Here is a 26,430-nt window from a genome sequence, read left to right as displayed (position 1 = left end):
TTTCTGCTTCCTTGGAGACTAGGGCGCGGAACAATGGCTTCAAACTACAAGAGAGGAGATTCCATCTGAACATTAGGAAGAACTTCCTGACTGTGAGAGCCGTTCAGCAGTGGAACTCTCTGCCCCGGAGGTGTGGTGGAGGCTCCTTATTTGGAAGCTTTTAAGCAGAGGCTGGATGGCCATTTGTCAGGGATGATTTGAATGCAATATTCCTGCTTCTTGGCAGGGGGTTGGACTGGATGGCCCATGAGGTCTCTTCCAACTCTTTGATTCTATGATTCTATTTACTCCTCAGCTCTTGCTGTAAAATCTGCTGTAGGACTGGGTTAGTAGAGCCAGGTGAATAAGGTGGTCTACAGTTAATACTTTTACAGTGCATAATAACAGTAACATTTTGTTTTTTTAGAGAGACTATGAAGCAAAAGATAGCCAATTGCTGCCAGAGAACATCAAATGTTTCCTATAAGTATACAAAGGTAATTTTTCCTATGTGTATTTAGTATATCAAAACCATTGCTGTATAAGTCTATGAACTGTGTTCACTATTGTTAATGGTGCTTAAAATCTCTGAAAATTCCATTTGAGCATGAGCTGCCTGAGACATAAACAACTAGGTGTAGTAGGTTGGTGTTATCATTTAAGGTGCTCTCACAAAATTATATGTTATACAAGACTTGATTGTTTTAAAAAACAAATAGTTGAGAGTCTGTTATTCTTTTATCTCACCTCACTTAAAGAGATAACTTTTTGAGCTTTTTCTGATTTTCATATCTTAGTAGCGTTGGGAAATATATTCAGTATGCCTAGCCAACTGTATATGAGGGAATTTATGCTTGATTGTTAAGGAACTTAGAGGAGCCCCTGGTAATGCAGTGGATTAAACTGCTGAGCTGCTGAACTTGCTGACTGAAAGGTCAGTGGTTTGAATCCAGGGAGTGGGGTGAGCTCCTGCTGTTAGGGCCAGCATCTGCCAGCCTAACAGTTTGAAAATATGCAAATGTGAGTAGATCAATAGGTACTTCTAGGGCGGGAATGGCACTCCATGCAGTCATGCTGGCCACATGACCTTGGAGGTGTCTATGGACAAGACTGGCTCTTCAGCCTAGAAATGGAGTTGAGCAGCAACCCCCCCCCCCCCCCCGAGTTGGAGACAACAAGACTTAATGTCAAGGGAAACTTTTACCTTTTATGAAGGAATTTATTTATCAGGCTAATCTATATTTATCAGATGGAGAAGTTTGGTAACAAGAAAGAAACACACTGGTACCATGAGCAGACCACACTTTTATGGGCAATTCCAGTTCTAATTGAGAATTAGAATAAACTGTTGATGGAGCAGCAGACTCCAGGAGAGAGCCCGGGTGACCATCTGGCATTGTTTGGTTACTCAGGAGTGGGCAAAGTGTGGCAATTCAGATGGTGAATTGTAGCCTTCATTGGTTTTAACTATCATAGCTAGCATTGGGGGATGCTGGAAGTTGTGCATTGACACCAGGAGGCAGCACTGGGTTCACTTGAGCTAAACTTTTGTATTTCTATAAGAAAGTTCCCAATAGGAGTAAGATGAGTGAATGTAGCTGCTGTGATGTTATCTTATCAGTCCACTTGTCCATCTAGCCCAATGCTCTGTACTTTTGATTGACAACAGCTCTCTAGAGTTTGCAGTAGAGGTGTTTCACATCAAACACGCCCTTTAAAAAAGGTTAAATGTTTTAAGGATTGGACCTTGGGCCTGTTCCATGCTGGGACAAAGCATGCACTCTGTCATTAAGATATAGCTCCTCTTCAAAGTCAGGTCTGTTTCAGATATCTACTGTGTGTCTATAGAGATCTTTTAAAACACTGTTTACTAATTCCATCTCCTTCAAATAACAGATAAATACCGAAGAAGTGAATGAAAATGAAACGGAATGGCTCATGGAAGAAGTTGCTGCTCCAAATCAGAAGTCAGGAAATGATGGGCAAGGAAATGGCCACATTGCTAGTAAAGCAGTCAAATCAGATGCTCTAACTTCCCTTCAAGTGGATGACATGGACAGCGAGGATGAAGTTTTGACAATACCAGAGGTCAAAATCCATTCAGCTAGAGACATTCAGTCTCGAGGCTTAGGCACAACGAGGCCTCCTTACAGCAAGCCTCTTCATCTCACAAGCAACGATAAAGCTAACCTGCTTAATAACAGCAAGAAAAGCAAAGGCAGCACTGCTTTTGGCCAGCAGAAGCTACAGAACTCAACAAACACAGCATCATTTCACGATGACAGCGACGAGGACTTGTTGAACGTTTAAACCTCCTGTTGTGCCTATTCACAATTCCGTGTGTATGTATTGAGGCGGGACAACAAAACACTTCCAACCAAATATGAAGACTTTAGCTTCAAATGCCTTCTGTAAGGGACTGTTTCAAAGGGAAAGGGGGAAGGAGGGTCAGTCCTAGTTTACAATTTATTTAGTGATTGCTGGATTTCTAGCATTCAGTGAGCTTGAATCGCGATGATTCTTCTCCCTTCTCTATAGATGTCACAAATGGCGTATTGCTTTCCAAGGGTGGGGTCAGGTCTGAACAAAATCCACTCAGCTTCAACATGAAACTTGCATTTTTAACACTCTCCTTTGTATTTATTGCTCTCACAACTCAGGTTCACAGAAATAATAATTGGCAATGAGTTCTTCCTGCAGGCAGGGTATTTCTTCTACAGATTCACACATATGAAATGGAGATAGAAGGTTCTGTGTATGTTTGCTTGGTTGCTTTGGTGTACATTTTTGGAGCTGTTTCAAATTGCCTGTATATTTGATTCCTATATCCTAACTTAAATGGCTTGTTATGATTTGAAACATGTTTTTACTGGAAGGTACGAATCTCTATAGCTTTAGCCTTGGGACAGTGGCTGTCCTTTGCATGATAAGTCTTTTTCGGTACCAATCGTATGAAGTCTCATCAGTATTTCCAAAGCTGTTGAAAAGCAGCATGGAAGGACTAGTTAACTGGTACAGCTCCTCCTAACTGAATTGTCATGATGAGAGGGAAAAAGCTGTACTTTTCTCAAATTCTTTTCTGCTTCATTGGCCATAGAAGGAAGGGGGGTATCCTTTCCCTTCTGGAGGAAGCTCATGTCCTTGCCATATGGGAATAGTTTATTCCAAGCCAAACTGTAGAATTTCTGGAACATCAGCCTCACTGCCCTCCCAGGAGTTGTATATCTACTTTAAAGATACATGTCTTAAAAGCCTTGGTTGCACAGAGACGTACTCCTATTCTGCTAACAGGTGAACAACAAGATGCAAAAAAAGTCACCTTTGGATACTGTTACTAACTATTCCAGTAACCCAGGACCCTCAGTGATGAAACTACATTGCTGGCAAGACTGAATGGTGATCTCCCTGCAGTACTCAGCTTCTGCTCAGTTGTCTCTCAAGGGACTCACGGACAATACATGAGTTTCAGTACACAATGAACCAGTCCTTGGGCTGGCCAGGCACTCTTCCTTGTTCATACCTTTTCCTAATCACACTGGTTTCCTTGAGGTGGTTTCTGCTTGGGAATCAAATTTAATGTAACAAAGTGTTCAAACAATTTCAATAAAAGTTAAATTATGTTTCCCTAGGAATCATTGAAGTCATATATCAGGGTTTCGTCACTTTAAATACCACTTCTAGAAGAGTTTTTCTTTCTTTGCTGGTATATATTTTGCAAATTTTAAGGTATGAAAGAATACTAATGTAGATTTGGAGTTAAGACTTGAAAGATTGACAGCATATTGCACTGGTACATATGTAACAATATGCTGTTAATTTTTTACTTTAGAGAAATTGGCATTCTTCTAAATAATACACATGATTAAGAATAAACTAACAATGTGGGGTTACCAGAGATCTAAGTAATACAAACCTGAAACAGTGTGTTGCAGTAGTCCAAATATGACCAAATCTAATCTCTCAAGGAATAAGTGCAGATGCTTGAAATGTCCGAAAAGGACTCTTGGCCACCACAGAAACCTAGCCTCCAGGTTCAAAGGTGAGTCTAGGATTACACCCAAATTGCAAACTTCTATGTCTTCAAGAGGAATAGAACTTCTAAAACAGGCTGAATCTTTGATCTAGTCCCTTGATCTATCCCCTGAATACTTTTTTACTCCAATTGACAATACAGGCAGTCCACAAGTTACAAACAAGATAGGTTCTGTAAGTTTGTTTTTAAGTTGATTTTTTTGTAAGTCGGAACAGATACATTTTAAGGTGTAACTCAAGCCACATATTTTCAGTGGAGACCCCTTTTCCCCATGATAACTCTTCCAGGAGTGAATTTCTCTTCTGAGATTTCTGTAATTTCCTGTTGTCTCATCCCCATCCTTAACTATTAGTAATTTGTAAGTCAGATGTTTGTAACTCGGGGACTGCCTGTAGTTCTCTATGGTCTCAGATACAGGAGTGTCTTTCCCATTATTTGATACCTGACCTTTTGAACTGGATGTGTTTCATGGAATGAACCCAGGATAGTGTTAATACTAAGGACATGGTCCATTTCTTCTATATCTTGAGAATATACAGAGAATTATATCTTCTCAGAAGAAGTCTGCACAGGCTTTCATATGTGGTGCATTCAGTATTTTTACAGCATATGCATCCTGAAGTATTTTTCCATAATGCCATAAGCAACACACAAGTGTCTGCATCACTCCAGCAGAGGTACTGAACACCCCTTTGACCCCTCCAGACAAATTTTAGTGCACACCTGTGTACTGAAAACCGTAAAAGATTAATAATTTTATTTACTACATTGACACCACCCATGTATGAAAATCAAATAGTCCCAAGCAACTTATTATTTACAGCAGCATCCATTCAATATAACAGGGTTACTCCTCTTTGGAGTAACCCTGGTGAGCTGCCAAAGATCTGCTTGAATGGAAAGGTTTTTGTTGTTGTTGTTGCTGTGTGCTGTTGTAGATCCTAGAATTGGAAAATACAATAAGGGCCATCCAGTCCAACCCCTGTCATGAATGAATACACAATCAAAATGTCAACCTTTTTCCAAGATTTTCTTGTCAAGATATGCTGAGAGTATTTGTCTTTGTCTTCCTCTTAAGGTTGCAAAAATGTGGCTTGACTGCTGATAAAGTGGATGGATGGATGGACGGATGGATGTGCATCCACAGCATACAATGAAGCCAGGATTTAAAGCTAGGAAGATACGATTTCCTTGCTAGCAATCAAACCAGCCAACGGTAGAAACAGATTAACCAGCTCTCTGAACCTTCCTGTGTTTGAATGATCTGGTTGTTGATTGCCCTTTGGTTTACATATAACACACGCGTACTTTACCTTCTGCAGTTTCGAATTTGAGCAGTTAATTTAAAAAGCAGTTTTTGGAACTGAAGTCACTAGGAATTAGGCTGCTGAACTTCAATGAACATCCAGGGTGACTTGAGGACACTGCTGTTACATCTCTCTGTTCCCCACACATACAAAAATGCTGTACAGGAAGAAAACCCATATTCTCAGACTGTTATAGAGTAGATTCACATTGCACAAGTATATTTTATTTATTTACAGTATTTATATAATAATAATAATAATAATAATAATAATAATAATAATAATCTTTATTTGTACCCCGCCACCATCTTCCCACAGGGACTCGGGGAGGCTAACATGAGGTCAAGTCCAACAATTACAATAAAACAAAATAAAATACATACAACAGGCAATAACTCAAATAAAATACAAACAATAAAAAATAATACAATAGGGTAAACCCAGGGTATGAAATAAAAAAGTTATAAACAAAGAGTTGAGCAGTGCAGGAATAGAATCGTGCAACCCTGAGTGAGATAGGTAAATGGAGTAGTATATCTGGTGGGAGATTCAGATGGGAAAAATTATGGGGTTTAATTTTTCACTAGGGGATGAGGTTAGGTGCATCAAGAGGACAAATTTGTACTGAGATGATCATGCTATGGGGATTTGTTGTTCATTCCTCAAAATCACAACGGAACAGCCAAGTTTTCAGATTTTTCCTAGAGGCTGACAAAGGCTGACAAAGTGGGTGCTTGTCTAATCTCCCCAGCTAGCGGGTTCCAGAGCCGGTGGGCCACCATCGAGAAGGCCCTCTCATTCGTCCCCACAAGTCTCATCCCTGCGGGGACTCAGCAGTTTACAAAAAATAATGGCAAAATTCAATGCCTTACATACATAAACCAAACCATAAATCAAACAACATACAACTAAGCATAAATTCAATAGGACAATTCACCCTAAGATAAGAGGACATTTAAACATGAAACATAAAAATTAAAAACACTTAATAAAAACATTAAAATCACACATCCATACTCGTAAACGGGGCCATTCCAAATGTTAATTGTACACACTCCATATTTACTTCTTGTACTGTGTTACTTTACTATTCAAAAGCTTGGTTCCATAACCATGTCTTTGTTCTCTTTCTAAAGGCCAGGAGGGAGGGTGCTGATCTAATCTCACTGTGGAGTGAGTTCCAGAACTGAGGAACCACCACTGAGAAGGCCCTGTCTATTGTCCCCACCAATTGTGCTTGCGAAGCAGGTTGGACTGACAGCAAGGCCTCCCCAGAAGATCTTAACCTCCATGATGGTTCATATAGGGAGATACATATAGAAGTTGGATGGTCCTTTAAGTGCCATGGTTCCATCCTATGGAATCTTGGTAGTTCGGCAGAGAGGGTGGGGCCATGCAGATGAAGGCAAGGGGCTCTGACTTCTGGGCTGACTTCTTGGTTTTGATGGATTGACTTTGTCTTCAGTTGGTATTCTTGATTATCTGGTTGACTACTTAAAGCTGACTTCCGTTTGTACCCCTGGATTCTTAGTCTTTGATCTATGAGCCCTGATAATTGGACTACTGGCATCTGACTATTGGATTGTAACCTTGGCTATTGTTTGTTGTTGTTTTTCCTGACCTGGCTCTGTAGTACTTGGCTTGTCTTCATTAATTGGACTCTTGTCCTTGGAAGTATTCATTATTACTGCATTGTTCTGTTAGTGTCTGTTGAAGAGCAGAGGTGGGCAACTGTACTTGGTCTAGGAGCCAATGTTTTGTCTTGGAACCTGGTGCTAACTGTGTAGACTTTCCAAAAATAGCTAACACCTCATCAGAAATGGTTGGAAGTCCATCTCTCTAGCCTTTTCTTGCCTGTTTTTAAATTAAACAGTGGAAGGAGGCCCTAACCTATTTATAAATTGTTGTTTAACTTATACTTTTCCATCCCAGAAAGGGTGGATGGGCCATTAACTCACAAAGCAGCATTGGGGATCACATACAACTTACATGGCTGCACTTTGCCAATCCCTGCTTGCACTGCCTGTGCAGAGAAATAAGAGGATGAAGTCTTCTGAGAACTTCTGTTTGTACACCTTTTGGGTCGCCTACATGCACTGAATGTGAGGACATGTACTCTGATTGTGGTATTCCATGAAGCAATCTTTTCAAACTTTGATATTGACAGCTTCTTCTAACCAATCAGTTCAGAAAAAGTTTTACTCACTTAGTTGATTGCATTGATTTTCTGAGGATTGTGTGATCCAGTGAATAGAATATTGTTGAAGGGAGGCGTGGACTACCATCATAGATGCCAGACCATAAAAGAGAGGTCTCCTTCTGCCAGTACCCTTGAATGTGTCTCTAAACTTCCTGCTACAAAAGTGAATCATTACTGTTTTTATCTTCTTGGAAAAGGCCCTTGCATTTGCAGGTCATGTTGAGCTAAAAGTGGATCATGGCTTTACCCTCAGATGATGTAATTCATCATCTCCATTCAAGATTATTAGAAGTGGATGCATAGTGACCAGAGATGCATTTGTACCCCCAGAGGTCCAAAAAACACAGCAAAACAAATACAACAATGCAAATTAAAAGTACCTCCATTCCTATAAATACTCCTCCATGCATAAGCACATCCTACTTGTCACAGGGTGATTCTACAGCATAGAATTAATGAAGTTTGATACCACTTTAACAGCCTCGACTGGATGCTATGACATTGTAGGGCTTGTAATTTTACAAGGGCTTAAGCCTTCTCTTCCAAAAAGTGCTGATGCCTCACAAAATTACCAATCCCAGGATGCCAAAGCCTTGAACCATAGCAATTAAAGTACTGCAGTGTCCAACTGCATTAACGCTATAGTGTAAATGCAGCCAAGGTGATCAGAACTGAAAAAAACTCTCTTTGGGAGCAACAACTCCCATCAAGCACAATGACTGGAGAGTTCTGGGAGTTGTAATTCAAAAGCAAAAGCCATGCTCTGGCAGTGATGGGCATTTTGCCAGTATATCATTAGAGCGAAGTGGGGCCAACATGTGAAGGAAAAATCAACAGAATCCACAGGATCTGTTTATGTAAAAGCAGCTCCAATGTCCAAGGCTGGACAAAGATACCAAGAGGAAGGGGGTGGGCTCCGTTTGCTTGCCTCCCTCAAATTGCTTTGCCATGAGTCAGTGTTTTCTTTCACTCTGATCTCCTGGTCTCCCTGTGTTTGCCCCTTTGCTCCTAGATTCCTAAATAATATTGGCTATGTCATGTGAAACAAGAGGAAACAGCAATATCTGAGGTACTTAATAAAAATTTAGCAATGAACCTTCTTGGTTTGTGCCATGAAGAATGGCTTTTTCCATCCTGAAGAGGACTGTCTTCCTCCTGCCCATGAAACTTATATAAAAGTTACAATAGGTGACTTAATAATTTATCAACTAACTCTTTGGCTTTTAATCAAATAGCTTGTTATTTAAGCTCATTTACCCTCAGCACGATTAAATGCTGAAGTGGGAAAAACAATTCTAGTCCAAAATGCCAAACTTGGATGACATTTTAGAGCACGTCGGGGAGTTTGATCTGTTCCAGAAAAGAGCCTTTTTCCTCATTTGCCTCCTCTCTGCAGCCTTTGCCCCAGTCTATATTGGAGTTGTTTTTCTAGGCTTTATACCGGAGCACCGATGTCTGAATCCTGGAGTGGCTGAGTTAAGACGCAGGTGTGGCTGGACTCTTGAAGAGGAATTGAATTATACTGTTCCAAAGGGAGAGGCTTTCATCCAGCAATGCATGAGATACAATGTGGATTGGAATGCAACCGAACTAAGCTGTACTAACCCATTGGAAAACTTCAGCCATCTGAATGGCAGCATTCCTCTCACCACTTGCCAAGATGGTTGGCTTTACGATTCTTCAATACAGTCCATTGTGAGTGAGGTAAGTAAAGTCACAGAGATGTTTCTCCTTAATTTTTGCATGTGTTTACACTGAGCAGCTTAGAACAAGGGAAAGAAACTCAAACTTTGTCTGCCCAGAATCCCCAACCATTTGCCATGCTAGCTGCAGCTTCTGGAAGTTGAAATCCAAAACATGAGTCCAAAGCTCTCCAGGACTGTACTAAGGTCAAGGAACAATATAAATGACAATCTGCAATGTGCTGGACAGCCTCCAGAACAAAAGTATCAACCTATCATCAGCTCCAGCCCAATACAATCAGTGGTTATCATGATCAGAGTTGTATTTCAAATTTGCAGATGTCACCAATTTAGAAAAAGTAAATGTAATTATATGACCAAGGCAGGGGTGGATGGGGTGGGAGCTGTACAAAGGAGCAAGTGCATATAAAATGTGATTGCTATTTTGATTAAGTTTAGAGAATTGTTTCCTAAAGTAGCAGATATAAATTAAAAAGAGAAAGAAGGTCATGTCATTAAGCCTTTCAAAATAATTCAGTTACAGCTGAACTTGGTTGGAGAGTCCTCTTGAACCTTTACACTTAATATCCAATATCTAGGTGTTAGAAAAATTTGGGACAGGACTTACATGAGTGCTGATGTCCCTTTCCCCAGCTTGAGCCCTATGTGTATCCCTGAAGATTTCTTACTGACATTCAGGGAGCATGAAAAGGCAGGCATGCACAATGCCAAGCTTTTGCCAGAGTTAGTATGGTGGTGTCATACTGGATAAGGTGAGGTCATGGTTTGTGTCCCTCCTGAGCTATGAATCCCACAGGATGATCTTGGGTGAATCATTTTCTCTTACTCTAATCGAATTGACAGTGTTGTTGTACGGACAAAAAGTGGTAGAAGAGAGCTGCCATGTTCTTTGATGGAAAGCTGGGATATGAATGTAACAAACAAGGCATGATTTTGTTTCATTGAGAGTTTTTACTAACCCATCCTTCATCCATAAACAATGGCTCCACAGCGGTTTATCAAACCACTCCCAGCTCTCAGGTTTACAGTCTAAAGATTGGAAAGCACAAGGAATGGGGATTAAGAGGAAGGAAGGGGAAAGTGCAATAATGGTACTCAATGACAGTGCTCGAGTTCAGTTGTTCAGATGAAGGGGCATATGCATATTTTGGGATTGATTTTACTTAGGTTTCTGTCTTTCTTCTTGGCAGTATATTCTTTGGTAGCATGCTCCTCTTACATTTTTGCCTTTTTATCTTAAGTTATTCGGTAAAGGGGTCTCTAATAGGCCTACTGTGCAAAGTCCCTGACTTACAAATTTTATTCTTAAACATTGGCTTTATTTGAACCATAAAGCATAGTTCAAGCAATGGTATTCCCTGTAGTAACCTATGGATGCGAGAGCTGAACCATAAGGGAGGCTGAGTGAAGGAAGTTAGAGGCATTTGAACTGTGGTGTTAGAGGAAAATTCTGAGCATGGCTTGGACCACAAGAAGATCAAATGAGTCCCTACTCTAGGAAATAACGCCCAACTACTCACTGGAAGGAAGGATATTAGAGGCAAAGATTAAGTACTTTGGCCACATAATGAGAAGACAGGAAAGCTTGGAGAAGATAATGATGCTGGGGAAAATGGAAGGAAAAAGGAAGATGGGCCAACCAAGGGCAAGATGAATAGATATTATCCTTTAAGTGAATGACTTGACCTTGAAGGAGCTGGGGGTGGCCACAGCCGACAGGGAGCTCTGGTGTGAGCTGGTCCACGAGGTCACAAGGAGTCGGAAGCAACTGAACAAATAAACAACAACAAAATTTCAAATCAACTTAACCTGCTATAACAGATTTGCACAAAACTCAATGTTTTCTTTCTGGAATAAAGAAAAAAAAATATTACTCAGCCCTAAAAAGTTATGCTTTCCACTTCCAAACCAATGTTTATCATACTTAAAAATTTATGTTCAATAGCTTTTCAAGTGCTTAATAGCATGGATATAATTGGTTGGAAAAGAAGAGAAGCAGAGTGGAACAAAAACAAAACTTTTATCATTGTTATAGCTAAACACTTTTGAGACGAATTTCACTGAGATAATAACTACTTGGTCTCCCTTATCCAAAAGGCTTTTAGGGTCAGCAATTTATTTTTGAATACATTATGAAATCTCTTGGTGATGGAACTTCCCAAGACAAAATCCATAAATATTTCATATCTGTAGAACTTGTTTCCAAAAGGTACGAAATCCACCTAAACAAATTTTACAGGAATAATAATAAAAAAAATCCAGTGCTGATGACAGGAAGTCTTTTACTATGAAATGGTCTAAGTTCTGTATTGAAGTCAGTGTTTTGATACATTCTGAAAGTTTTGATCTACACATAATATTTGACTCCTAACCAACAACATATAATTCATTTTTTCCCTTTTGGAAACAAACTTCATATATACCTTATACACATCATCTTTTGGTAATTTTATGTGATTTTAAAATAATTTTATGCATGAAACCATAGGCATCACTATCTCAACCACCCATGAGAACAACTGGGATTTGTAGTACAGAGTTCTGGATTTTGGAATTTCAGATAGGGGATGCCAAAAATGTACAACTGCTCTTAAAAATAAATTCTGTATGAAAAAGGAGGTTGTCAGACATTCTGTGTGCAGAAATTGTACCTCTGTTGCTATTTAGTATGGGACTGGATTTCAGTCACATTGCAGCTTTCTCTATCAAATTGGTGACCCCATTACTAAAGAAGAAAATTTATTGTTCATTGTTTTCTGTCTATTTGTGTCTCTATAGTTTGACTTGGTGTGTAAAGACTCCTGGAAGCTAGATGTGTTTCAGGCATGTGTGAATGTTGGATTTTGCCTTGGGTCTGTATATGTTGGCTACATAGCAGACAGGTAAGTAGAAAAGGACAGAAAACAATTTCAGATCAAATTTGCTTAAATTGTCTAACTATGCTGGAATTTAGAACGACTTATAGGCATATCTCAATTAAACCTCTAACAAAAAAGCTCTTTTTTATAAAGTCTTTTTTACAAGTCTAACCACATTTCCTTCTCATCTTCTGTCTAGTTGGAAGTTATTTTTTTAGCCCCGTTGGTATTGGGAGGAGGATGAATGAATGAATGAGGGTGTAGAAACACATACTTTCATTGCCAGGTTGCACTAGTGTGTCTGCTGCAAAAATGCAATAAAGCTCAAGTTGGGAAGGAATGATATTCTACTCTAGTTGATATTGTTTTAGTTGTATGTGCATTCCTACAACAGGCAATATATGCAGCAGCTGCCTCTAGAATTCCATACTTAGCATGTATAAAGAGCAAAGCAGAGAGAAAAGGAGAGAGAGGGGATATTTTAAAATGAAAATCATAGGGGAAATTTACTGAAACATACTGTACCCGTTCCTTTTTAGGAGTGTAGAAACCTATCTCTATTCTTTTCATGTTACTTCTTCCTTGTACAAAGTTTCTGCTAAAGCCAAAATGCCCAGGAATGTACCTATTTCCTTAACTGATGTAGAGCTGTAGTTTTGGAATGTTATTGAAGTGTTACAGACTGATCTTAATTTGTGACAGCAATTTCTGGAAATTTTTTTTTCATGTATTCTTAATTTAATTCTGAAAAGATAATATTGCCAGTTTGCAAATGTTTTCAGAGAAATTGGTGTTGCAGTGGACATCTGGGGATGATTCATGCTAGACCATTAGGGTTATTATTCCACTTAAACAGCCAGTGTTCCATCCTATAAATCTTTTGGTTTATAATTTAGTGTTCTGGATGAGAATGCTAAATCTGCCTCTCAGCCCTAGGACTTCATAGAATGAAACCAAATGAAATAAGAGAGCAATAACGCTATAGTGTGATTGAACTCCTGCTGTTCATAAAGGAGTAAATGTTTATTTTGAGCAATCAAAATGATTGTTGTAGAAACTGGTGGTTCCCAAGATTTGGAAACCCAGCTTGTGTATTTTTTACTCACACTATACAAGAACATTTGGCTGCTTTTGAAAACAGAGTAATAGAACCTAGTAATATAGGAACAGTCACTTGTCACACCTCAACATGAGACTTTATCCACAGAAATAAAAGCATTTGTGCTTCAGAAAATGTTGCTCAATGCCTTTGCATGACTTTTACATGTATCCTAAACTGTATAAATTACGTTTGCCATTCCCTTTTTTGTAGGTTTGGCCGCAAGACAAGTGTCCTAATTACAACCCTGGTAACTTCGATTGCAGGAGTCCTGGTGGCTGTGGCACCAAACTACATATGGACTGTCATATTCCGCTTCATGCAGGGACTCGTTGGCAAGGGCAGCTGGACAGCAGGCTACATCCTTAGTACGTCTGGCCCTTTCCCTGAGGAGGGTATTGCTGAAGATGAAAGAATTTGAAGTGGTGCCACATTAGTGGATTAACGATCTAGGGATGCTACGGAAGCGATCGTTCATTATCAGAAAATTCCACTGGGCCAGTCATATATATCAGGCCACAGAATTGGGAGGAGGGCAGCAGATTTTGGGGATTTTTCCTGATTTTAAAAATATTTTTACTGCTAGGAATAGAGATGAAAGATTTTTCTGGAATTTTCTGTCTCTTGTGTTCAGAAAACTTGGTAGGTTTTGGCTAGTTGTGTCCCTTGACCTGGAGACAAAGGGAAAGGATGCAATTTGTTTCATTCTTTCAGGCAGCAAAACACTTTAGGTTGTATCTGCTGTTGCAGGTTGTATAAGGAAGCCATCCTTGCATGCACATGCCCCTCTTTTTTGTTCTGCCAAAGTCTCTGATTAAATTGGATTTGCAATTTGTTGAAGTACAACAAAAATTAGCTATCAAATTAAAACTGTAAAGCTGAAAGTAAACTGAATTCAATTGTAAAAATATTAATAAAAATAATAACAAAGTAAAATGGAGTAACATAGTGGGAAAGTGGAGTTACACTGCCTGCCTGGAATTCCGGTTTCACATGGCAGCAGCGCTGTAATGGTTTGATGCCAGTGGCTGCACAAAGCCACCTGTCAGCACGATGGTAAATTCCCATTACCCTGTGTTGTGGGAATAATGTGGGGTAATGTCCCTGAGCACAGCTTCAAGGAACTACAATGCTCAGCATGCTCATCATGAAACTAGAAAATTATTATTATTATTATTATTATGTTTATGTTTATGTTTATGTTTATGTTTATTTATATCCCGCTTTTTGTCTCCATAAGGAGACTCAAAGTGGCTAACATTAAAAGCATTACACTACAATTTAAAATGTATTAATATAGAAAAAAACAGTATTAAACATTATTAGGATTAAAAACAATTCAGATTAAAACACAGCAGTGTCAACAGATCTCAGAACAAACAGATCCATAATTTCAGGAAAAGACATCTCTGAATTCTTGCGAAATCTGCATTTTCATGTGTGCATTTTTTTTACCAGTCATAGGCTAGTGCCCAATTCGGTCATTCCACTTATAGAACTATTTGTGTCAGTAGAACAATAGAGGCAATTTCTTTTTCCCTGTACTTACCCCAACATATGACACTCCCCAAAATGTGCTCTAAAAGCTACAGAGGTGCTTTTGACTGGCACAGGATAAAAGAAAAGCAAGTTTGGTTGCAAGAGCTGGCTTTAGGCCTTAGTAATAATTTACCTCTTGTACCAACTGCCCAACCATTAGTGAAAATATGAAAGGTAAAAGAAGGGACCCCTTTGTTACTGTATAGCTATAGATTGACCTGCCTAAGTTGAAATAATAGTCGCAGGATTCCATTTCATCCCTTTATAAAGCACGTCTTCTATTACTAAAGCTGTTCAGTACTTGAAATAAGTATGACTATGCTGATAATACTCTCAAAACATTCACACACACAGCCCTCTTTCTTTCTACATGAAACCTGAATTTCATCTGTATTTCATTATTTTGGTATGACTAGATTAATGTGGAAACAAATCCTTTATTTTTGCAGTCACAGAAATTGTTGGTGCAAGCTACCGGAGGACTGTGGCCATTCTCTATCAAGCGGCATTTGCTATTGGTCTCCTGATCCTCGATGCTTTGGCTTATGCAATTCCCCATTGGCGGTGGCTTCAACTTGCTGTCACTCTGCCGACTTTTCTACTTTTGCTCTACTACTGGTAAGATGGTCTTAAGTGCCATTCCCCTATTTCTATGCCAGTATTTCCTGAAAAAAATGTCTACATTGTACTGCCAAGAAACTGAACCTCAGATAAAGCTGTAAAGTTCTGGGCTATATAGAAAAAAGTAATCTTGGGTCGCAATTGTTGATGGCACCATGGGGCAGTCAGCCGTTTAGCTATCATAGCTATGTTCCTGCCTATGGTGTCATCTGGGACCTCCTGGAGGTCCTTTGGACATCATTGCTGTCTTTCTAGCTAAGGGAACATAGAGGGACATTGCTGCATTCCCTCCATTCTTCATTGTGGTTGCATGTCTTCATGCTATTTCTGATGTAGGGCCCCCCAAAAGTAGACCTATCATGGGTTTTTTTCAAGATTTGTTCAGAGACAATTAGCCATGGCCTTTTTATTTTGAGCCTAAGAGAGTATGAATCGCCCAGGGTCACCTAGTGGGCTTTTTTGGTTAAGAAGGATTTGAATCCCGGTCTTCCTGTGTTTTAGCTGCAGTATGCCGCACTGGCTCTTCCTCTGTTCTTCACAAGCAAGTAAATGGCCAAGTTGGTGAAACTGCAGCAGATGAAAGGAGGAATTTAGGGGAGGTTTTGTCAACATGCAAGATGGGTTGAAGATTACACAGATCATTAAAATATTACACATGTTATTCACAATGTCTCAGGAGACAGATCTAATACAATCAGCCATCATAATAGTGTGAATATTCTAAGTTTGATGCAACGGCTATGTAGAAGTCTAGGTTCAATTCAGATGAGGGCTTAACACAGCCAGGCAACTCTTCACCCAACTACGTATATGAGCTCACATAGTAAGTTGGGTTTATCTGCTTGCTTCAGCATAAGATTGCCTGCCACCAATAAAGGACCATGGCAAAGTAGTCTCAGTTATAGTTCTGTTGTGACGCACTATTGGAGCTTGACAGCTTGTTTTAACACACATTGAATAAATTTAGAAGGCTTTAATATACTGGTTCTCAACCTGGGGTCTCCAGATGTTTTTGGCCTTCAACTCCCAGAAATCATAACAGCTGGTAAACTGGCCGGGATTTCTGAGAGTTGTAGGCCAAAAACATCTAGGGACCCCAGGTTGAGAACCACTGCTTTAATACAAGCATGTCTGTATTACCAGCTGCTATGATGATTTTGCCCCGTGAGTCTCTCTGCTACAGGCTTCTCTGGAATAGGAGGACCCTTTGCTATTCTACTGCCTTGTTTCCTGTAGGTGCCTTCCCGAATCACCTAGATGGCTGATCTCTCGAGGACAGAATGCCAAAGCTATGGAAATTGTGGGTGATATTGCAAAAAAGAACAGGAAAACCCTACCTCCCTATTTTGAGGTGAATGTCAAATGTTACATATACAATGAAGAACATCTCTGGTATGCTGTTAAATGAATAACACTGATGGTGGCATTTGCAGTAGTAGTAGACTCAAATTTAAAGGAATTACATTATCTGGGATAAGGGCAGCATTTGAAACATGGTGGCATTTGTTGTGGGTCACTATGCACCCAATACAACTTCGCACTGATTGCTGCAAGCTGGAATCTTTCCAGACAGCATAATCTGCCAACTAGTTTAATCAGTAACAAATAGGTCACAGTTCTTCATCTGATTTAATTTCAAAGTTGGCTATATTATTCGTTTGCAGAACTGGATAACCAATGCCCTTTCCAGGAAATCTGACTATATGACACCAAAGGACCAGGAATTGGACTTGGTTTATTCAATAGCCAGAGAACTTGCTGCAGCACTTACTTACACTTTCCAACATTCTGGAGTAATGTAAACATCAAACTCTCATCTTTGCACAAGCCTGATGTTAAGAACTCACAATGATGGCCACAAAGGAAAAATTAGATATACTATTTGGAATGGACTTCTGTATCATCACAACCAACTTTACATTTTCCCAGGCTTCCTGCCATAAATGTTATACGTATATCAGTGCCACAATACTCAGGCTACAGAACATTTTGTTCTGTTTAAAACCCTCCACATTATGATTCAGGATTTCTGATTCCTTTGAGTGCAGACATGGACCATTATGTTTAAGCCTTCCCAATCTGCCATCAAGCATACGATCTACCTAGCAAGCCAACAGGTTTGCTGTAGCCTGCCAGCTCCTAAGGCATTGGAAAATACTATCCCTGGATTTCAACACAGATTTTTTTGTCCTTGAAGAACCATACCACCATTTTAATGGTGACTGGTTTTCAAAGATGGCTTACTTTATGCACCTAGGAAGACATATAATGTCTTCTGCCAAGGACACTACAGGCTTGATTCTTCAGAGCATTTTTCAATTACCAATTGATGTTGTGTTACACTATGGTCCCCAATTCATAGTCTGGTTCTGACAGATGCAATTCTGTCTTCTTCACATCTCAGGCAAACATTCCAATACTACATTGGAATGATAGAATCATAGGAATAATAACAACGGTGCTGTATAAACTACTAGCATGATAACTACTGGGCAGAATTGCTTCACATTCCTGAATTAGCTTACAACAATTTATACCACTTTTCTATCTCAAAGAACCTTTTCCTATTCAAATTATGAATGCCCTCCCAGTTTCCTCATTGACAGCAGCAGACTAGTTCTCAAAAGGAACTACATGCAATGCATGCACTTCTCCAGGAACAGACTGAGTGGGCAAAAAAAACCTGCTGATAACACGTTGCAAACATAACCTGTTGACCTTCAGGTTGGGACAATCTGCTTTCCCACTAAACGTCTCATCTTGTGCTGCCTTAGCTAGAAGCTAGACACTTGGTTCAAAAATCTGTTTTCATCATTGCCTAGATTAATCCTGTCATCTTTTGGCTCCAATTTCCTCCACTTCAACCCAGCTATCCTGGATTCCATTGGTCCCCCCTGGTTCCTTCTGCTTTGGCAAATTTTTTCCAGGACCCAAAACTCTCCTACCCTTGATCATAGTGAATGATGGGGAAGAATATCATGTGGCTGAGATTGTGGGTGCTTCCCATCACTGTGGTTACCTATAGTACTTGGTGGATTGGGTTGAATGTGGGCTGGATGAATGGTCTTGGCAAGATGTCTCCAATGTCCATGCTCCAGACTTGGTATTAGCAATTCCATCAATACTATCCAGTGAAACTGGGACCCCTCTGCTTTGTAGAGGGGAGCCATGGTGAGAAAAAAAAGTCATCCCCCACCCCTCCTTGAGAGTTTATCTTCCTCAGAAGGTGAAGCAGATGTACCAATGGACGAGTTGGAACAGATCTCAGATTGCTTGCTGAGTCCTCATTTGATTCAGCAGACTTCAAAAAATGAAGAATAATTGAAGGAAAGGGCCCTGAAGTCTCCAAGAAAGATAGAGGCTCTGCTGTGTGGCTCAGTCCATTTCATGCAGAGCAAAGACTACAATCAAGGTATCAGGAAGAGCTTGACACTCTGAATTCTTGTTTGATGTCAAGATCACGTCACTTCTCATCTGCCAGTAGATCTTGCTCTCCACCATCTGATTGCGGGTTTCAGATGCAGAAGGAAATACTTCTACCAGTGGTGTCTATTTATTTACTTACTTACTTACTTACTTACCGCATTTGTATACCGCCTTTCTCAACCAGAGGTGACTCAAGGGGGTTCACAGTCCACTGGTAAATAAAGACTCTTGGATACAATCAATGGTAATAATAAAAATACTGTTAATTATTCAGTGGCATTGCATGTTAACTTTCATATGATGTAAAATATCAGTGATAGATGCTTGATATCAAACTTAAAAACATTAACATCTAATATTGTCAGATAACAAGAAACAAAGTCAGCCATATTTGTGGTTTTTTGGAAAATGCCCTATGCTTATTTAATGTTCATCATCTATAACAGCTATAAAACGAGCCAAATACGCTGCTCTTCATTAATTTTAGAACCGTTATCTTACAGAGTATCAATCTTGAAGGAGACAATGAAAAAGATGCAAAACAGAATCCTTCTGTGATTGATCTTGTAAGAACACCTCAGATGAGAAAATACACACTTATTTTAATGTATAACTGGTAAGAAACCCTTTGTTTCAGGTTTTTAAAATTTTATTCCCTTGCAAGCCTTCTATATGCCTGTCCTGCACATATGTATACCTGGTTGAGTGAAAATTGATTCCCATGAAATTCTAGCATTTAAAGTTGAGAATGGAAGAGAGCAAGAATGGGAAACCTCTTTCAGCACAAAGACCAGTTACAGATAATTGCTTCAGTGTAAGTGGGGTTATGGGCATTTTACATCGCTACTAGTATTTAGTATGCTGGCTAAAAATACTAGTATATGCTAACATGAAAGATTTAATGCTGGTATCTAAGCACTGGGAGAAAGTGATGCATTTCATACTATTGTTCCTGAGAATAAATGCCATTACATTTAACAAAGATTCCCAATCTTTCTGTATTATGTATTGAATTAATTTGGAAATCATTCTTAACTAACATACATTTTTGTCACTTTTTTCAGTTTTCTGGATATCATAGCCCAATTTTAGAAACAAGGGATCATGGTCTCCTGGCCACTGCCCCCTGACTATTAAATCCTTTATTAGCAGTACTTTGTTGCTCCCTACCAAAAAATAATCTTATGTGGTAAAATTATTTTATCTGTGAGAGAAATATATGGGAAAATCCATTCTTTCTTCTTTTCTTTCATTAACTTCTCTGAGATATATATAGTTTTGTTGATATAACTTATTTGCATCTGTTTTGGGAGACAAACACTTATTATTGAGACTTTAAAGTCCTTTATTTAAAGTCCCTCTTTTCATAATGAACCTCTCATCTGAGTATTTTATTACTTTTTCTAGTTGAAAGTTCAAATCGTCCTTTATTAGTATAGCTACCTTTCAGGATTTATTTGTGCCTCTAGATCAGTGGTTCTCAACCTGTGGGTTCCCAGGTGTTTTGGCCTACAACTCACAGTAATCCCAGCCAGTTTACCAGCTGTTAGGATTTCTTGGAGTTGAAGGCCAAAACATCTGGGGAGCCACAGGTTGTGAACCACTGATCTAGATTCTAGCTGAGTTTCCCAATTTCTAAAATTCAACAATCCTATTCCTCCTTTTATGTATCTCCTGCAGGAGAGCTATATTTATTTGATTATCTCTTATAAGTTTACATAATCTATGCTTCTTAATTTGTGAGTGTAAACCATTTGTGTTTATGGACATAATGTTTAATTCATCCATCTACATTTATTTGTGTATTTATTAAAGATGTCATGATCTCATGTCTCTTTATAACTGACCTGTTTTTTTCTTTTACTGTTCCTTCCCCTCCTCTTCTGCAATTCATTTTCTCCCCAATTCCTGTGGGAGGAACAGCTAAGAGACTTCTTTTTGCCATCTTCCAGATAACTCCCTGGGGTTATGCGCCTTCTGTCCCTCTCCACCCCCTCCTTGTTGACCCAAATATACAAATACCTTTTATGCTTCTTATGTCTCCCAATATTTAGCACAATTCAAATCACTAACTATCCTTTCACCCTCACCAATATAAGTTGAGTGATTCTTAATTTTTCTCCACTATAACCTTCCCCTTAATTTTAATTGCTAGTCTTTGCTTTGAAACCCTATTAGGGAGTCAGTCTTGCCTTCCATCCATGAGGATATAACTTTTCTCACAGGGAATTAAACAAATTTACAAAAATCTATGGAGGTCAGATCAGACATGTCTAGCTCTAACCATGCAGCATGCTCCTATTATAAATCATTTTCCCTACTTGAAAGGTGGTGAAATATAATTTGAAAACCTAATTAATTATATCTTTAAAAATTGATCTTATCATCAAGTAACACATTTCTAGATAGTTAACTAATGTTGCTCTTTTTTCCTAGGTTCACAAGTGCCATAACATACCAAGGACTAATCATGCACGTGGGAGTTTCTGGAGACAATGTCTACCTTGATTTTTTGTACTCCTCCATTGTTGAATTTCCAGCAGCTGCCATCCTTGTGTTCACAACAGAGCGAGTGGGTCGCCGCTATCCCTGGGCTGTAGCCAATCTGATGGCAGGCATTGCTTGCCTCGTTGCAGCTTTTACCCCAGAAGGCAAGTTAAGCATATTTGTTGATATACATTTCAATTACTTTGACTTAGGGCAGAACTTGGAAACTCAATAAGCAAAGTGTAAACCTGTTGGTGCTCAAATGGATTTCTTGCCTACTAAAGAAGAGCCAGTTTGCTTTCAATTAATGACAGCTAACAGTAGAGGGAACCAAAGGTATACAACAGGTGAAGGAAAAGTGACACATACAAGTTCAATTTAGTATCAGGGATGCAAAGCAAAGATCATTTGGGGGCAGAGAATCTCCCCCATGCTGGTTAAGCATTTGAACCCACATTTGTCTGTTTTATAGTAGAAATCTGTTTGCTGAAAAGGCAAGTTAAAACTTGAAGGTTGCTTTAAGATCATGGATGCAAAGCAGATTGAGGAATAGGGATAGGGCAAAAAGTGGAAAGAAGAGAAATGGAGGAATGTGGGGCTTGGGATTAAATCAATAATTTGAATGTGGAAAGTATGGAAATTAAAATTAAAATTAAAAGTTCTTCCTCTCAGACACACATGCTGTGCTTATGTAAATGCATATTATTATTTTTTTTAAAAAATCAGAGAGTTTAAAAAGTACATATTTGCCGATTACTAGTTCCCTCAAGTTTCTGATGGCTGCTGTCATAAAATAAATCCACTGTACAGACAGGGGAAGAAAACCTCCAAAACATAGGTCTTGGAATCTTGTCACATTACTTTCAGGATTCGCTACATATTGTGGTGAATCCATGGGGTCCCAGAAGGGCCCGTCACTCCACGCCCCACGTCGCCCATGGGGAGAAGCGTCCAGCACCTGGCTCTCCCCCCAATTGTTTCAAAGGCAACATGGGAAACCTCCCGTGTTGCCACCATGGCAGCATACATTGCTTACTCTCCCCTTTCACCATGGAGCCCGGCTGGTAGTTGATGTGCATCATGTAATGAGCTCCATGGTGGAAGAGGAGAGCAAGTGATGTATGACGGAGAAATTGCCCCATCTGATGAGGTTGCTGAGCATCTTTCATGAATGGCCTATCCACAGAAAAAGATCTGACTCTGAGGAAAACTGATTGGAACTACATTTGATGGATGGCGAGAGCATATCTGGACTCCCTCCCTGTCCTGTGGTGTTGCCTAGATGCTTGTTGAAAAGAACATGGATGGTGGTCACCATACATATCTGATTAGCATAAATATCGTGTTCATACACATAGCTGACCTTAGAATAACTAGGTCTGTGAGCATAGGCATCAGTAGCAACTTGTTAGCCTGATACTAGGTGCATGTATCTGATTTCCTATGGAAATTGGATATAATAACATTTTGGGAGAAGTGCATCTTTACCTGCAAAGCCCAACAGCCTTCTCTACTATGCTCTGCTTAGTTGCTTGTAATGCCAATAGCACAAAAAGTGAGAAAGCTCTAAGTGTATTCTCATCCATTCAAAATTAAAATATTGTCCAGTCAAATTATGTTATCAGTCCCCTTGGAGATTTTTATTGCTTAGAAATGGGAAAGTATTTACTTTCAGTTCTCTAGAAAAGCTTAATCCATCTTGTTATTAATTAATTGTAACTATTAATTGTCTTCCTGCAAGGAGATATTTTGGAGAATTATCTATTGTTTACTTTTTCAGATATGCACTGGCTGAAGATTATTGCAGCTAGCCTGGGGAGATTGGGAATCACAATGGCTTTTGAAATGGTGTGCTTTGTAAATACAGAATTGTATCCAACTTTTCTCAGGTAGGTGTGCTCACCATACCAGGTGAGGTAATTTTTGAAACTGCTCCAGGTATATATCTGGGATTATTCAATTAGTACAGATTTGTGTGTAGTCCTTATCGGCATGTTCATTTTTTATGTGTTCAGTTATCTGCAGTCAACCACAACCTGAAAATATTACACATTTCCCCCTTTGTCTATGCTGGTTCTCTCTGTGATTTCAGTAACACCTGGTCAACTGTGTTCCAAAAATATTATTGATATAGGATTCAATTATACCACTTCCAAGACCTGCATGAGGTACACCTCCTCGGAAATCATCGTCATCATTATCCCTCTTTTCCCAAAATTTAGGACTCAATGTGGTTACAACAGATTTTTTAGATAGTTATTTTTTTTATGTAAAATTCACTTTTTAATTTGGTTGCAGGACCCTCCTGCACCAACACACACATGAACACACATCTCTGGTTTTTCACAACCAGGCATTGATTTATGGCCATTTTATTTTCCTTCCTTCCTTCCTTCCTTCCTTCCTTCCTTCCTTCCTTCCTTCCTTCCTTCCATGGTTGCCTTTGGACACAATCAAATCTTTTCCTTATCCACAAATGAATGATATGTAGCAACATCTTTTTATATGTTGTAAAATATGTTTGAAATGTAGGTATCTCTTCCTCCTCTACTGGAAAGAAACTGTCTCTAAGCCATAAATGTTATACAAGCTCTATAGTATGCTTTATGTCACACACATATTGTGGTTATTATGCATACATGTGCGCAAACTTTTAAAGTTATTCTTTTCTCCTTTTTGAAAATTAGAAACTTAGGTGTGATGGTCTGTTCCTCCTTGTGTGACTTTGGTGGAATAATATCCCCATTTGTTGTGTACAGACTGACAGAGATCTGGCCCCAGCTACCTCTTTTAGTCTTCAGTAAGTAATCTCTCTACTGCAGGTTGCTGAAGCATTTTAATGCCAAGCTATGTAATCCTAGGTTTGCTTACCAAAAGGTAAGTCCCCTTGGGCTCTAAGCAGATACATATAAGGTTGCACCGAATGTCTTGTTTTGTTAAAAATATTTACTTTTCTGCCTTGTGTTTTTTTATTGCTATAGTTAGTGCTTTTTAATTTTAAAAAGAGATATTTCTAACGTATTTTTATTATTTGTGCTATTGAAGGCACACATAGTCAAATAACAAAATTAGGAGGACATATTTTGATCATGGAATCTGCCCATGCACATTAAATCAATTCATCAAGTTTTCTTTGTAGCTCACATGTGTGCTTGTCCCATTGAATTAAGAAACTAGATACCATTTTCATAAAAATAAAATGTAATATAATGGGTTCTAACTTTGCCTTTTATGTATTTCATGGCAGCCGCAGTTGCTATAGTTGCTGCTGGATCAGTGCTACTTCTACCTGAGACCAAAGGAAGAAACTTGCCGGAGACCATTGATGATGTAGAAAACTTCCATCGATACCATGCTAAACAGCTTAAGTGAAGACAGTCAATTTGATGTGTATTCTTTCAGCTGTTGCCTATAAATGGTGCTTAGGCAGGCAATGAAAACACCCACTTTATGGGGCGAGAGCTCTGATGAACTGTATAAACATACTTTTATAAATAAATTAGCTAGAGCTTTGAAGTGGCTGCTCAGTTCACATGGTCTTGTGGGGAAACATGCGTCACACACATAATCCATCTCCCTTGTCTCATTTGGGCTGAACATATTCCCCCCTCCCTAGTTCTCCCTCCTCAAAAAGAAGTGGTTACTAGCAATGTCTCTATTAGCAGACACATTCAAGGGTGGGGTGGGTCTTTCACTTCAACATGGAATGGATGAAGTTGTTTATAATTCTTTTTATCTTATTGCAGCCTGGATACATTCTTAGGACAAAATGGTGTTACATCACAATTTGGAACCCTTTTACATTACAAAATTATAGCACTATGTTTTTCATTTGAAGGCTGTGGATCCCTGGGATTTGCAATTGTGGGAGGGATATTTCTCATTCCTAGCTAGAGAGCTTCAGGGCAAGCCTGCACAATCTGCAGCCCTCCAGGTGTTTGGGCCTCCAACTCCCAGAAGCCATAGCCAGCTTGTTTAATGGGCAGGAATTCTGGGAGCTGAAGTTCAAAACACCTGGAGGGCCACAGGTTGTACTGGCCTGCTCTAGGTCTTACCAAGGTTGGGATTCTGTAGAAAGGAACCGTGGTAGTAATTGTGGATTCATAGCACTAATAAAAGTAAAGGTTTCCCCTTGACATTAAGTCTAGTCGTGTCTGACTCTGGGGGGAGGTGCTCATCTTCATTTCTAAGCCAAAGAGCAGGTGTTATCCGTAGATGCCTCCAAGGTCATGTGGCCGGCATGACTGCATGGAGAGCTGTTATCTTCCCGCTGGAGCGGTATCTATTGATCTACTCACATTTACATGATTTGAACTAGGTTGGCAGAAGCTGGGCCTAACAGAGGGAGCTCACCCCGCTCCCCGGATTAGAACTGCTGACCTTTCAGTCAGCAAGTTCAGCAGATCAGTGGTTTAACCCGCTGCACCACCTGGGGGCTCCCAGTATGCTGCATTAAATCATATCCCTAAATGTGCTAAAATGTATAGTGTGCAAGAGTCTGTATTGCAGTTCCAAAAGATGTCATTGGAACCCCAAAGAATTTCTCCTACTCTTATCTCCATTTACCAAATCTATCAAAAAACTTGACTTTTTTCTAAGCTAAGAAGCTGCCAACATTGAATCCTTTTCTTAAAGAGGTGCTGATTAAGGTCAGTAAACAACTTTGCCTTCCCTTTCTGCCTCAGTTTAAGCTCTAGTACCGTTTCCACCATGTAACATATAATGCCTAGTTTGTGCTTTAAATTCTTGATGGGAGAGTGATATTTAAATTTGAAAAATATTCCATTTTCTGTCATTTGTTTTTCTATTCTTATCCCCTTTCCTCATCAAGTCTTCCTGCCATTCCCACCTCTTCTATGCATTCCATTAGGATGGATTTTCCATCTGCAGAGACATCCATCCATCAATTCAAAGGAATTGATGCCAGGCTGGCAATTTGGGCTGGGTCTGAAGAGATAATATCATTTATCATGAGGAGAAATAATGTTTTATTGAGTAGAAGCCAGAGTTTGAAAAAGTTACTTTTTAAGAGTATAGCTTCTTAGCTTTCCTAGCTAACTACCATCGGGAAATGGGAGTTATGGAGAGTGATCATAAAAACAATAACCTTTTTGAGCTGTGTTACAAAGGCATTTTAAAATCCTGGATATTTTCCTCCAAGAAAAATTAAGAGAGACT

At 39.3% G+C, this 26,430-nt stretch overlaps 2 protein-coding genes across 2 annotated transcripts in view; both read left to right on the top strand.

Moving 5' to 3' along the window:
* Positions 1–3,611, top strand: part of IGF2R (insulin like growth factor 2 receptor) — a 79,247-nt gene extending 75,636 nt beyond the window's left edge. The window contains exons 47-48 of the mRNA XM_060753672.2: positions 407–476; positions 1,876–3,611. Of these exons, the coding sequence (XP_060609655.2) occupies positions 407–476; positions 1,876–2,289 (484 nt within the window). The 3' untranslated portion in view covers positions 2,290–3,611. The remainder of the gene's footprint in view (positions 1–406; positions 477–1,875) is intronic.
* A 4,853-nt stretch (positions 3,612–8,464) lies between these two features.
* LOC132761106 (solute carrier family 22 member 2-like) lies at positions 8,465–24,768 on the top strand. The gene is made up of 10 exons (XM_060753677.2): positions 8,465–9,223; positions 12,001–12,104; positions 13,393–13,547; positions 15,168–15,336; positions 16,576–16,690; positions 19,269–19,381; positions 21,202–21,416; positions 23,033–23,141; positions 23,940–24,052; positions 24,500–24,768. The coding sequence occupies exons 1-10, from the start codon at positions 8,825–8,827 to the stop codon at positions 24,622–24,624; spliced, it is 1,617 nt and encodes a 538-aa protein (XP_060609660.2). The 5' UTR covers positions 8,465–8,824; the 3' UTR covers positions 24,625–24,768.
* Positions 24,769–26,430: the final 1,662 nt, after the last annotated feature.

This window comes from Anolis sagrei, chromosome 1 (genome assembly GCF_037176765.1).
Source record: "Anolis sagrei isolate rAnoSag1 chromosome 1, rAnoSag1.mat, whole genome shotgun sequence".
NCBI classification, from domain to species: Eukaryota; Metazoa; Chordata; class Lepidosauria; order Squamata; family Dactyloidae; genus Anolis; species Anolis sagrei.
This window is presented reverse-complemented; position numbering and strand designations above follow the sequence as displayed.

Excerpts from the sequence above, each read along its gene's own strand:
- LOC132761106 (XM_060753677.2), top strand. The coding sequence starts at position 8,825 with ATGCCAAACTTGGATGACATTTTAGAGCACGTCGGGGAGTTTGATCTG. Across the intron at positions 9,224-12,000 it reads TACAGTCCATTGTGAGTGAG|TTTGACTTGGTGTGTAAAGA; the intron begins GTAAGTAAAGTC and ends GTGTCTCTATAG. Across the intron at positions 16,691-19,268 it reads CCCTACCTCCCTATTTTGAG|AGTATCAATCTTGAAGGAGA; the intron begins GTGAATGTCAAA and ends GTTATCTTACAG.